Here is a 12,180-nt window from a genome sequence, read left to right as displayed (position 1 = left end):
GCCCTGGGCAACGCCATACAAATCTTATAAGCACCAGGGTCAGTATTACAGCAAATCCTATAAGAACAGTACATGGACTGTCGCAAACCCGTCCGAACTCGAGGCTCGGACGGACATCAGCACGTCTGGAAACCCACTCGATTTACGAGGTCTTCGAGGACAGGCCTGATTAACATCCTCCTGAAGGGGAATTCTGGTATTGCTACATTGGCAAACGTCGAACTCTATTGTATCCACTATAATTTGACAATAATACTAAAGTACCCTACCTGGGCACTTAATTGATACTAAGCTTGGACATTTAAATCAATCGGGTGACTCGATCCGGAATCAAGCCACATCCTTTGAGGACAGACGGATCCGGACAGTAGTTAGCGGACACCGCATGGTATATTCCATGGCTGCGCCGTCTACACCATATCAGGATGCGATTCGTGGCTTTCATTTGGATTCTATCGCTACATTCGTATCGGATGGAAGGTACGAGTACACAAGTCACAGAAAAGAAGTCTAAAGTACAGTAGTAATATCTAAAGTTATGCCATGAGGATGGGCGAACAATAGCAAGAATGCATGATCGTTGCTACGAAGTATTAGGGTATCGGTAACGGAATAGGCGGAGAATAGATAGGGTTAGATGAAGGAAAGAAATACAGAGGATGGTGCATCAACGCGAACCACTAGACGGCGACTTCCTCCGGCTCCTACTAGTACTGGCAACACCTGGTGATCTGGATCGATCTTTGTGTTGCTGAATCCTCGCACTACGACGCACGACAACTTCCGTCTGAGTAGGATCTGAAACTCTTGATTGTCTAGAAGTGCCGGGCTGACCACGCGACTGTCGCTGCCTATTGGGTCGCACTGTGGATTTCCGTTGCTTCTTCTGTTGCGGTTCGGGTTCATCGTCCTCATCGTCACCCATTTCCTGCTGTCTGCTAGCATCTTGAGTGAGAGATTGTGCGAGGGCCGCTCGTTCTGAATGGGTTCGCTTCGTCTTTTGTTCTCGAGCTCCTTCAGGCTCTGCGTTCTTCACGGCTTCTTGAAGACCTGGCCGAATGCAAGGACGAATAAGTTCCACCTGCGTCCTGAAGAGAAGGTTGGTGATGCGACTGAACATCTCCAGCATCCATGTGTGGTCGTCCAGTTTAGCTAGCTTCTTTTGATCGACCTCTTCTTTCCTCTTAGCCTCCTCCTTCAGGTTCTTCACGGCATGCAGAATGCAATAGCGATCGTCTGGGTCCGTGATCCCGAATGAATTCTCGAGAATATCGTCAGTCAAATCCACGAAGGATTCCCCTGTGAGATTGTGGGCGCCGATCTTTTCCGCAACATCATCTGGGTCGATCACGACATTTCTAATCCACGCAATGATATCTGCGGTTGTCCAACTCCGTGGATCAGAAACACTGTTCTGAATCTCCTGGTTGTTGTACCAGTAGCAAAAAGCGGCTTCAAGTTCCTGCACCAAGATTCGAAAGTGTGGGCATGTGAACTTGAATTTTTTCGAAAAACGTTGCGCAACGAAGGCCAATCGTTTGTTCTCACCTCCACAATCATCCCCGTTCTTGTAAACAGCGTAATCGTACACATCGTTGAGGAACGTGACGACTTCAGGGTCAGACATGGCGTGCTGGGAGTATTGTATAGCCACCCAACAAAGAACGTGGAAGAAGGACTCAAGGTCATCAAACAGAGTGTGCCGCACGGGTTGCCCTCCCAATAACAACATTCGCGCTGATATGAATTGCCATGTTCCCTGAAATGTTCGTTATATCGCCTGTCAGAACATTGAAAACTATCGCTCACCGTTCTCTCGTTCTGCCGTGGTTCTCGAGGAATATCGGGCAGGTAGACCTTGCTGAACTCCCAATCGATAAGGAGGCCGCGTCCATTGAAGATGAGAATGTTGGCAGCACTGATGTCGCGGTGAAGTATATGACGCTTCTCGTAAGCTGTTTGATGAGCTGTAGAGTGCCCGTCAGCAAAAAGAAACCAGGAGACAGAACGACCAGATCTCACCCTTTAATGCATCTCTCAGAGCTCCCACAAATTCTGCCAGGTTCGCGAACTTCGACAGAGGTTTCCCGACTTCCCGAAAGACCGTATAATAATGTCGATGGTGGCGTATCGGAGGGTGTTTGCTCATGTACTCGGTTTGTGTATCTTGCCATCTTCCCGACGAATCTCCAGAAGCAAGAAGTGTAGGAATGTGAGGAACTTTGGCATTCTTCAGCGATGCATAAATCTTCCCTTCAGTCTCGAGGTCCTTTGTCAAAATCCGCCATGTCACCTTCAAATAGTGGATGCTAGACTTCAAGGCCTCAGATGCAACGGGTTGTGGACTGTTGATCGCTTCAGGAGTCGTAACGAGGAAGCCCTTTGTGCATCTTCCACGAGGGGTGGGCGGTGGCGTGACGACAATCTTCCCGCCGTAGTAAATGTGTTCTTCCTCGTCGGTTTCGTCATGAATCGTGAACATGTAAACGACCTCCTCTTTTCCCATCTCAAGGATCTCCCTCACACGAATAATCTCCCTCTCCTGCGTCTTTGGGTTGAGAGGAACGACACAAGGATCGTGCCCTCGCGCTTCACGATCAGCCGAGTGATATCGCCAAAGAAAGTCGACGAGAAAGGATTCGTCCCAGAGATGGAAACGTCCAGAGACCGTGGCACCAGCTCTATCCCAACGAATCAGCCTTGCGTAATGTCCAAAGATGATGACCGAAAAACAGTGCGTTCGGAACTGACTCGCCATGACCCCCCCAGCGTAGGTGGATATCTGGTCACGAGTTTTCCGTGCTTCGTTCGTGTCGCGATCGATGAAAAAATTGTCGCTCAAGTCATCCTGAATTTCAGCAAACGGATCGAGCCTTGATTGAGACTTTAATTCGACGAAAAATTCAGTGACATCGACGTCGTATCCTTGGATGTCTGGTCGGAAGGCGACAGAATGATCGTTCCATGTGATAGTTGTTGTATCGTTGCAAGTCTTCTTAAGCTGGATAGATGGGCAATACTTTGCGACAGCTGTGACCTAACACAACACAATCAGAGCGACCTTGAAAAGACAACGGGCTCGCTTACCAAGGGGTGGTACCTCGCAGTCTCGATGTGTCTTGGCTTGACATCAGATTCCGTCCTATACCCTGTAATAGCTTCCTTCACTGCTTTTCTGGAAGCAGCGGAATAAGCAGGCTTGCGTTTGTTCGATTCTGTAAGAAACTTGTCGAAGAATTCCTGCGGAGGGATAGCCTTGGACCATCGGTTGTCCATGCAGCATCCTACTTCTCGAAACACCTTGTCGTGATCGTTAAGCTTCTTCTCAAGTCCAAGTCTGGGATTTGGTCGATGAGGGGTATCATGGTCAGTTTGAGCCACAGCGTGAGGAGGAGTAGAGGGAGGCAGCTGACCGAGAAGAATAGCAGCTAAACGACGCGGGGGAGTCGATACCGCCATGTTTCTTCATTTTGAGAGAAGGTTAGAATCAGGACTTTATAGAATTTGCAAAAGATAATGGTGGAAGGTGGAAGGAAGGAGGAAACAAAAGACGCGACCACAACGTGACCGTAATGTGCCACGATTCCCAGGCTCTTTTGGTCGTTCTAGGTAGAAAATTGCGACGAATTAGGACATAATAAGAATTTCTCTTCCTAATTTGTTCATTTTTGTATCGTATTCCAAGAGATTGTGGCACCGTGGCAGGCTCTGACTGAGTTGATAGCTTGAACATTTGAGTCAATGACTCAAGTGGCTCGATCCAGAAGACAATGGCGTCAAATACTTATTTATTAAGCGCCAGTGGCCCGGACTGGTCAATGGCATTCCGTGATCATGAGTTCAAGGCTGTAATTATCATTCTCAAAAACGTTCACGTTTGGAGACTAATGGTCACAAGAACACCATAACTCAGGAAGTCGAGATCTGTCATGAGGTACCATGGTTTTCGCGGCGACCAGCTTGAGGATGTCAGGCAATTACTTGAATTTACAAGATCTCTGGTGTCCGAGATGTTAGGATAGACGCCTTTTCTGCTACACGAGATAGGCCCGGGAAAAATCGAGGAAAAATCTAAGAAGAGCGAAGAAATCAAATAAGAATGTCTGGAACCAAACCACCGAATAAACAAATCTGGGACACACTGGCACCAAGAAACAATTTAAAACCCTAATATCTATCATCATGACGGAACATACGAAACTTCTTATTCGTACATCTGCACGGGGAATATCGAGCTGGAAACTCGCTGGAAACTTCTGGAAACCCATTCCTAACTATGGGGAACCAGCAGAATGCTCATACTGTGATGAAACCGAATCAATCAAGCGCATCTTCCTTTCGTCTTCCTTCAATGTCACAATTCGATATGTGAACTAGCCAGGCTCTTCTACAGGCCGACCCCTCGCCTCCCAGAGACAGAAACTTGGGGCTTCAAGCTTCAAGCCTAGCCTCCCAAAGGCAGACTATAGTGAACGCGACACACGTTCAGATATACTTCAAGCCTAGTAGAGGAATGTGAGTATTGCGCATCAATCACCACGGTCCACGGTCCTCGGATCCTTTCTGGCGCCATGAGGCATCTCGGGTCGGAGTTTAAAATTTTACCGGCTCTCCTCTTCCTGTTTCGTCGTCCGAGTCGTGCAAGTACCTCACAGATTGCTTCTCTTGCGTCGATGATCAGATTTCGGCTCAAATCAGGATTTTCAATTTTAGTTTGTCAAACTATGGTCTTCCCTAGACAAGGCTCAGGGACCGCGAACGTACCAAGATCGAAACTACAATATTCCTCACAACTGTTCCTCCAATGGAACTACTTATAATGACTCCACAACACCATTCCTCCGAAAGAGCGATAGACTGCTCGAGATCCGGATGCGTAATTACCAATCTACAATTGGTGAGTGAATATTTAGAAACCCTGATACCGTCCAAATCCTGACAGAAACGTGATGAGGACCGTTCAACTGCAGGCGGGGGACATTGTGCTGTCGATAGTCACCTGAATAATTTCACATCAATCATGGTGGTGTCCCGGTCATGAGAAACCTGACGAATACGTCCAAAACCGAATTGCAGGTGACCTGGTGCCTTCTCAATGCCTTCTTCATATGCCCCTGCGATCATGAACGAAATCGACCGTCGTGCGGATGACGGTCTAAAAAAGCTGGGATACCAGCAAGAGATGAAACGAGTACGAAAGGCTCGTTCGCTGATTTCACTGATATATGTTGAAATTGTTTCCAGTCCAGGGGTCTGTGGCATACCCTATTCAGTGAGTTCTCCTCATCTTCCCACCAAGCTTGGTTCTGAAGTTTTATAACTTAGTGTCTCTCGGTGTGTATCTCAATACTAAGGGGTGTATATCATCCGGCATTAACCTCATATATCGTGATCTGTAGCTATTATGGCCGTTCGTGAGTAATTCTTTAAGCTTAGCGCTCATTTGAAGGACCATTATACCACGACAGTCTTTTCGCTCACAGCACCAATTGCGACTAGCCTGGCGAGTGGGGGGCCCGCAGTGATGCTCTGGGGGTCAGTCATCTCAAACCAAGTCACTATCTGTCAGCGAAGCCTAAACTAACACATATCACAGCTTCGTCCTCGTTTCCTGCTTCAGCCTCACCGTCGCGTTATCTCTTGCCGAGATTTGTGCCAAATACCCGACCTCAGGCGGTGCATATTACTGGAGCTACCGTTTGGCGACCCCCAAACGCCGTCTATTACTCTCATGGATCAATGGTTGGGCGACGTTGGTTGGGTACTGGACAGGCGGTTTGTCAGTAACATTCGTGAGTATGAACCTCATCTATATGTAGCCATCGCGCATCAACCCATCGTGTCCTAGGGCATTGCGCAGCTTTTGGTGGCTGGGATCAACATTTATCATCCCGAGTGGGTGGCTACTCAATGGCAGACCTGTATGTCCTTTGAAGCTCGTCTTTCCTCTCCCCGCATCCAGACCTCAAATAACCACTCCGTTGCAGATTTGATAAACCTTGGAATCATTCTTTTCTGCGCTTCTGTCGGCATCTTTTTCAATGATGTATTACCAACCCTTGAGGTTAGTAATTGTCTACTTGCAATGAGGAGTCTCTCAACGAATCCTTGGCAGATTTTCTCTGCGTATTGGACATTACTCGGTGTAACCGGTCAGCTTCATTCTTGTACTGCTCTCAGAAATCCTCAACCGGGCCGTTAGTATTGTTGATCTGTCTCTCGGTGAAAGCAGCGGCTGGCAGGCATTCTGCTAGTTTCGCTTTAGGCTTTTTTGATGCTTCCGCATCTGGATGGACACCTGGTTGGTCCTTCTTCGTTGGCCTTCTTCCGGTCAGGTCCAGTCGCATTCATTTTAACCTCTTCGCTAACTGCCTGTCGTCAGGCTGGTAGGGGATAGCTTGTTTAATCACAACGATCGGCAAGCTCACTCTGTGTTTTCGTAGCCTACTGTTTTACTTCGCTCTGCATAAGTAACGACTTTTGCCATTCATTCAACCTGATACTAGTAACTGGCGATGAACTTGCAGTCTCCAATATGGCCGAAGAGATTCACAATCCGACCGTAGACTTACCGCGAGCCCTCGTCTGGCAAATTCCCGTCGCATTGGCAACTGGTGTAGTCTTCATTGTACCTATCCTTTTTACGCTACCTGATATTGCAACTCTCATTGCGGGTTCGTTGTTTTTTTTTTGCTGTCTCTTTCTCGATTTTTGAATACTTACAACTCCATTGAAAGTACCTGGCGGTCAACCGATAGGTGTCACCTTCACTATGATAATGGGATCGCGAGGGGGTGGATTTGGAATGGTGCGTGTTCCAACATACTTCTTCCGAAGCGTAAACATCCGCCTATCCACATTCAGTGGTTTATAGGTACGCATCATCCATGGCATGACAGTATACACAAAGCCTCAAAATGCGCTCTCGAAAACCAGTTTTCATCACTGGGCTTTTCTGCGGGATAGCAGGCTCCTGCGCTACTTCCCGTGCTACTCGAGCGTTTTCGCGCGATAAAGCCCTTCCACTCTACACCTTTTTCGCGCGAGTTTCGCCTAGAACTGGTGTTCCTCTCAATGCTTACTTGCTTTCTACTATTATTCAACTTCTGTTGGGACTGATCTACCTCGGTTCTCTAACGGCTTTCAATGCGTTCGTTGGTGTCGCGGTTATGTGTCTTGGAGCAAGTAACGCTATGCCCATTGCGATCTCCTTGGCCAACAAGAGGAAAGACGTAGCAGACAGCCCTTTTTCCCTAGGAAGATTTGGTGTCGCGCTCAATGTGATCGCAGTCGGGTGGATCGCGTTTGAGATTGTGCTGTTTTCGATGCCGCCCGTTGTTCCTGTTACACCTGTTACGATGAGTTAGTGCATTCTTGTCAGAGATTCTCTTCTCCTTTGCTCATCGGTTTTATCTGTATCACAGATTATGCATCTGTAGTGTTTGTCGGGTTTGGCATTTTCAGTGCGGTGTGGTACATGATAAGTTCGTAAACTTTTCGCCTATCCTTCTATACCACCGGACGCGAGAATAACCTTCTTACTTGTCTAGGCGGACGACATCACTATACTGGCCCACCAGAATTAAGCGGTTTGGTGGAGGTTGGACAAGATCAGTTTGACACAGGTTCCCGAGGCCAGGATATTCTCGAGGAGGTAGTAGAAAAGTCCTAGAGAACACAGTAATATCCAAGTTGTAGTTTTGATTGTAATTTATGACTAAAGCGTTACCCCCGCGGAATGGGGAAGAAAATTCAATTCCTGTTGCTACCAAACATCATCCGAAGACCCGCTAATCCTCTCCTTAAACCACCTATAAAACCCTGAAATCCCCGCGGCCACCAAGAACGATCCATCGAAGAGCTTCCCAAACACTTGAAACTCTGGTATCATCGAGAACAAATTCCTTGTTACCGCTTCTGCCACCGCTTCTTCTCCTGGATCTGGGATCTCCCCGGGAGTCCGAGCAGGCGGGGGAGTTGGGGGAGGAAAGGAAGAGCGAAGTTGGACTATCGTTGATAGGAGGTAGATACCCTGGAAAATGATCCGAATTAAGTGAGGGTTTGCAGGTGATTACAAAAAAAAGTTCGCGTACCATGAGTTGCGCTAATATCAGTAACATCAGGGATGCACTAAGACTTCGACTTGTTACCCGTAACGCCTATATTCATAACTTGATGAGATACGAGAAAGAAAAGAAAAGGACAGCACAAGGAAAAACGTACGCTTGTTACACCCCTCAACACAACCCTCAAACTGTTTAGAATAATAACTCCCACCAAACCCAAACTAATCTGCCTCATAATACTCCCCACCTCTTCAATATCCACATTCGTAGATGTAAGCGATAACAAGTCCCCAATCAACTTCGTCAACAAGTCCGGATAGTTCGTTGGTGGTGTCGGTTTGTCGGTTTTCGCCATTGCTAAGAGGGCTCTCGGTACGACGACGTTGATTATCGACTATAGTAGAAGGAGATGACGAGATGAGAATTCAACATTACGAAATCAATGCGGAACACCCAACGCACGCTAATTATCCTAACAAAACAATAAGCCGCGAAAATCTTGCCAAAAATCCGTATCACTCTTCCTCGGAAAGTCGTCGCGAACTTCACTCGTTCATATCGCCTTCGAAGGTCTTCCAAGCTTTGACTCATTTGGTGTTCAAGAGCTTCCATTCCTTTGATTTCGAGCGTTACTGGTTGTTTGGTTGGCCATCAGTCATTGCGAAAAAGGCCGTTTCCTTTCGTAACAATACAACACATACAGTCGTCACCACCAGTAAACTTGGGTACCACTCGACTAATCCAGCTGCCACTCGTCGTCTGAAGGGGGAAAAAAAGAGATGTATTAGATTCGACCAGGAAGGTATGAACCGACGAGAAATTTCCCGCCTACCGGTGACTGATCACTCGCACTCGCCCTCCGTACCTCCCTTTTCCTCCGTAAATCCTCACGAACCTGCTCCAACGCCTGCTCAGCAAGTTCGACATCGCGAGCCGAAGGGTCGCCCCTGAACGAGAGAGAGAGAGAGCGAGGTCTATTAGCGAATCACTTTCCGCCTTAACTCTCAGCAGAGACCCACTTTGACCGATTAAACAACCCCGGAATATGTTCCTCCAACCCAGCAACCGCTCCAACTCCAGATAACAATCCCAGAATGATCGTTCCTAGAACGACGAGTCGCGCTAACGTGGCTGTGAAAAGGTCCACTCCATGATTGTTGTTCGAGTTTGAGTTTCCGGGTGCGAGACCAGGAGGAAGCGGGATGAGCGAGAGGATGTATAGATAGATGAATAAAGGTAGGAAAGTCAAAAACAGTCGAGGTGAACATATTCGAGTTCGGGGGGCTGGAGAGAAACCTTATGTCAATAAGAGAAAAGAAAAGAAAAGAGAAAACCTCTGAAGAAAACGAATGAAACGTACCCTGACTCCCACCGGTTGACGAACTGGAGCTGAGGGAGATAACCAAGCTCATAAACAGCGGCGTCAGCACCAGAACCGTTAAAAGGAGAAAGGAGATTGAGAATTTCCAATTCATAAGACGTGTTCTGCTCATAACGAATGTCGAATTTTTAAATCAGCTTAATTCGACTCAAATACTCAGGAAGAACTCACCGAGTTTCAAAAACCTCCATGCCTTGGGCCATAAGCAACAAAAACAACATGCAACATTCCGAGAAGCAACATGCAAAGACCGTTCGTGAGATTGTCGAGTGAAGTGTGCTCCGTCTTGTGAGAGTCTTGATGTTATCCCTGTTCTGTGTAGCTGGCGTAGGCAACGAATCCAGCCTAATATACTCCGAGTCTTCTGCTTCTGCTCCAGTCGCAGTCGTGGGCGTAGGTGGAAACTGGGTACTCGTCGAGGAGATATGTCGTAAATCAGAATACAGATTTCTAATAAGTAGTTTGCGACATCCAAAGAATAATAGCAATCTGCGGGGGAAAGGGGGGCAGAACATGAGGAAGACTCTGGGGAATGCCCCGTACGACGATTGACGGTTGCGTACCTCGTCAAAACCAAAACCGAGTTCTCGATGAGTATAGGCATCGCAGTGAATCAAGTCTCAGCGTTTGACTCGGATACAGTATGAAGCTTGGAGTCGGACTGAACTGTATGTGAAAATAGTAAGAGAGGGTCGTGGTCATCGCGAAGGCTATTCGCGTCCCGGCTGTCCCGTACAGATGACACAGGCAGCTGCACTTCCACGGTCCCTCCACATCACTCAATTACAACAATCCTTCGTTAGACTTCTCTTCTCATTATTCAAACAAACCGGTCACTACCAAAGTAAAAGCAAAATACAGATATTGGCTACAGCAAGCGAGTCAATGATGATGTATACGTCGGAGGGAAAGCAAAGGCAAGAACGTTTCTTTTTACTTGAACTAAAGAAACAAAGAAACAAAAACCAGTCAGCGGAGATGAACACAGAAAACCCAAGAACTCTACACTCACGTTCTTTCCATCAGCCCACGTCTTCCCATCAACCACAAGATCCCAAGCAAGCGCACCCTCAAAGAAATCCTTTTGCGCAGGATCCGACAGATCAATAGCCTTATACTCATACGACTCCCAATCGGGCGCACAATCAACAACCGCCTCCACCTTGTTCCCTCGCCCAATCAAGACTCCAGTAATAATAGAGTCGTTGTTCTTGCCGAGGACACCAACAGATCCAAAGAGGTATTTACGAGATGCCTCGAGACGGTTGAAGAATCCAGTAATTTGGTTGGCAGACATGAACGTCTGTTTGAGTTCATCGTTGTATTTGAAGTCTACACGCCAGATAGAATAGCCTTCCTTGTCGAAGCTGTTGTGAGGAAGGGGAAGGAGTTGAATGCGATCAGAACGACATGTAATAAAAAGGAACGACAAACTTAGAACTTACTTTTGGTAGAACCACTCAAGCGCACCATCGGCTCCTCGAGTTTCTTTGTTAGAGTACGCCCTCTTCCAATCCTCAAGGTTGAAGGTCGATTTAGGAAGATCGTCAAGAGGATTCTTGGCTTTCGGTTCAGCAGGAACAGAAGGCTCATCGTCGTCATCATCATCCACCTCCTTCGCCTTGGGCTTCTTCTCAGCCTTGGGTGCTGCTGCTGCTGCAGGCTTCGCCTCCTTCTTCTCCTTGGGTGGGGGAGTGAACTGAATCGCCTTTTCGGTATACTCAGTCTTTCCATACGCTTCCGTTAATTTAGGTTGATTGACGATGGTTTCGAGGTGACGAATGATAGCGGGGTATTTGGGGCGAGCTTCAGCGTCGAGTGTATTTTGAACAGCGCGTTGGATGGTACCAGCGAAGAAGAGGTCAGCGAGAGTAATGCGTTCACCGACGAGGAAGGTGTTGGCCGCAAGGTGTTTTTCGAATGTGCCCAGAGCGCGAGCTTGGCGTTCAAGGAGTTGGTTGTGGTTCTACGATAGGGGAATTTGATCAACATATGGAAAACAAGGGATGTACCAGCAAACGCACTGGTTTAGCGTAGACATAGATGCCCTTGCACATTCCCAAGATCATGTCGGTCGCAAAATCGACTTCAGATTCAGCGAGGTGAACCCATTGGTCGACTAAAGCAGCATCTTCAGGAGTGAGGCCGAGAAGGTTGGCATTGCCGGATTTTGATGCAACTGTTGGCAGAGATATACAGTTCAGTAAACGATCATCGACGAATCGAAAGACAAAGCAATCAGAAATTATAAAATCATATCGACATCGGCTGTTAAGACAGGGATAACTGAAGTACTAAAGTCTCATCGTGAAGGGATAAACGTCGATTGATACGCACTGTAGCGGGCGATAGCAGCACCCTCAAAGAGCTTGAAGCCATCCTTTGTCTCTAGCGCAGGAATCTTCCCATGCGGGAACTTCGCAAGATACTCTGGGGTTTTGTTGGTCTCAAAGTGAGTGTATCCAGTCGGTCCGTCGAGAGTGAGCCCTGCAAGAGCAGCAGTAGCTTTGATCTGCAATAAGATTAACAGCAATCTTTCAACCAATTCAAGATACGTACAATTCTTCCCTTTGCCTGAACGGAGACGGTGTATAGAGTTCCAAACGACATTTTTGAGTGATAAGGGACTCTCAGGGAATGAGGAAGAAAGAGAAAAGTTGTTCGATAGTTGATCTGAAATTTTCGAGTCACGATCAGTGCAGTTACCGTCACAGCGCGTTACTTGAGGGCAGG

The 12,180-nt window shown here is 47.4% G+C and overlaps 5 protein-coding genes across 5 annotated transcripts; 2 read left to right on the top strand and 3 right to left on the bottom strand.

The window, feature by feature from the left end:
* Nucleotides 1-426: 426 nt before the first annotated feature.
* E1B28_013732 (uncharacterized protein) lies at nt 427-3,535 on the bottom strand. Its single transcript, XM_043158907.1, has 5 exons — nt 3,414-3,535; nt 3,088-3,337; nt 2,023-3,037; nt 1,810-1,967; nt 427-1,759 (listed from the first exon to the last, which is right to left on the bottom strand). The coding sequence occupies exons 1-5, from the start codon at nt 3,467-3,469 to the stop codon at nt 668-670; spliced, it is 2,571 nt and encodes an 856-aa protein (XP_043004262.1). The 5' UTR covers nt 3,470-3,535; the 3' UTR covers nt 427-667.
* Nucleotides 3,536-5,095: 1,560 nt separating this feature from the next.
* On the top strand, nt 5,096-6,390 carry E1B28_013731 (uncharacterized protein; the record flags this gene model as incomplete). The annotated part of the gene is made up of 10 exons (XM_043158906.1): nt 5,096-5,191; nt 5,245-5,272; nt 5,326-5,334; nt 5,400-5,414; nt 5,469-5,535; nt 5,597-5,792; nt 5,849-5,921; nt 5,988-6,064; nt 6,116-6,152; nt 6,203-6,390. 10 exons carry the CDS (start codon nt 5,096-5,098, stop codon nt 6,388-6,390), a joined length of 786 nt encoding a protein of 261 aa, XP_043004261.1.
* Nucleotides 6,391-6,535: 145 nt separating this feature from the next.
* On the top strand, nt 6,536-7,672 carry E1B28_013730 (uncharacterized protein; the record flags this gene model as incomplete). Its single annotated transcript, XM_043158905.1, has 6 exons — nt 6,536-6,674; nt 6,738-6,808; nt 6,865-6,874; nt 6,937-7,362; nt 7,425-7,484; nt 7,551-7,672. 6 exons carry the CDS (start codon nt 6,536-6,538, stop codon nt 7,670-7,672), a joined length of 828 nt encoding a protein of 275 aa, XP_043004260.1.
* A 93-nt stretch (nt 7,673-7,765) lies between these two features.
* On the bottom strand, nt 7,766-10,051 carry E1B28_013729 (uncharacterized protein; the record flags this gene model as incomplete). Its single annotated transcript, XM_043158904.1, has 10 exons — nt 7,766-8,032; nt 8,094-8,159; nt 8,224-8,460; nt 8,529-8,698; nt 8,768-8,825; nt 8,899-9,013; nt 9,086-9,350; nt 9,427-9,551; nt 9,619-9,936; nt 10,011-10,051. The coding sequence occupies 10 exons, from the start codon at nt 10,049-10,051 to the stop codon at nt 7,766-7,768; spliced, it is 1,662 nt and encodes a 553-aa protein (XP_043004259.1).
* A 329-nt stretch (nt 10,052-10,380) lies between these two features.
* On the bottom strand, nt 10,381-12,057 carry E1B28_013728 (uncharacterized protein; the record flags this gene model as incomplete). The annotated part of the gene is made up of 6 exons (XM_043158903.1): nt 10,381-10,389; nt 10,460-10,814; nt 10,893-11,413; nt 11,472-11,626; nt 11,785-11,959; nt 12,007-12,057. 6 exons carry the CDS (start codon nt 12,055-12,057, stop codon nt 10,381-10,383), a joined length of 1,266 nt encoding a protein of 421 aa, XP_043004258.1.
* Nucleotides 12,058-12,180: the final 123 nt, after the last annotated feature.

This window comes from Marasmius oreades, chromosome 9, assembly GCF_018924745.1.
Source record: "Marasmius oreades isolate 03SP1 chromosome 9, whole genome shotgun sequence".
In the NCBI taxonomy this organism is placed as follows: Eukaryota; Fungi; Basidiomycota; class Agaricomycetes; order Agaricales; family Marasmiaceae; genus Marasmius; species Marasmius oreades.
The sequence above is the reverse complement of the archived record's forward strand: the minus strand, read 5'-3'. Positions and strand labels throughout refer to the sequence as shown.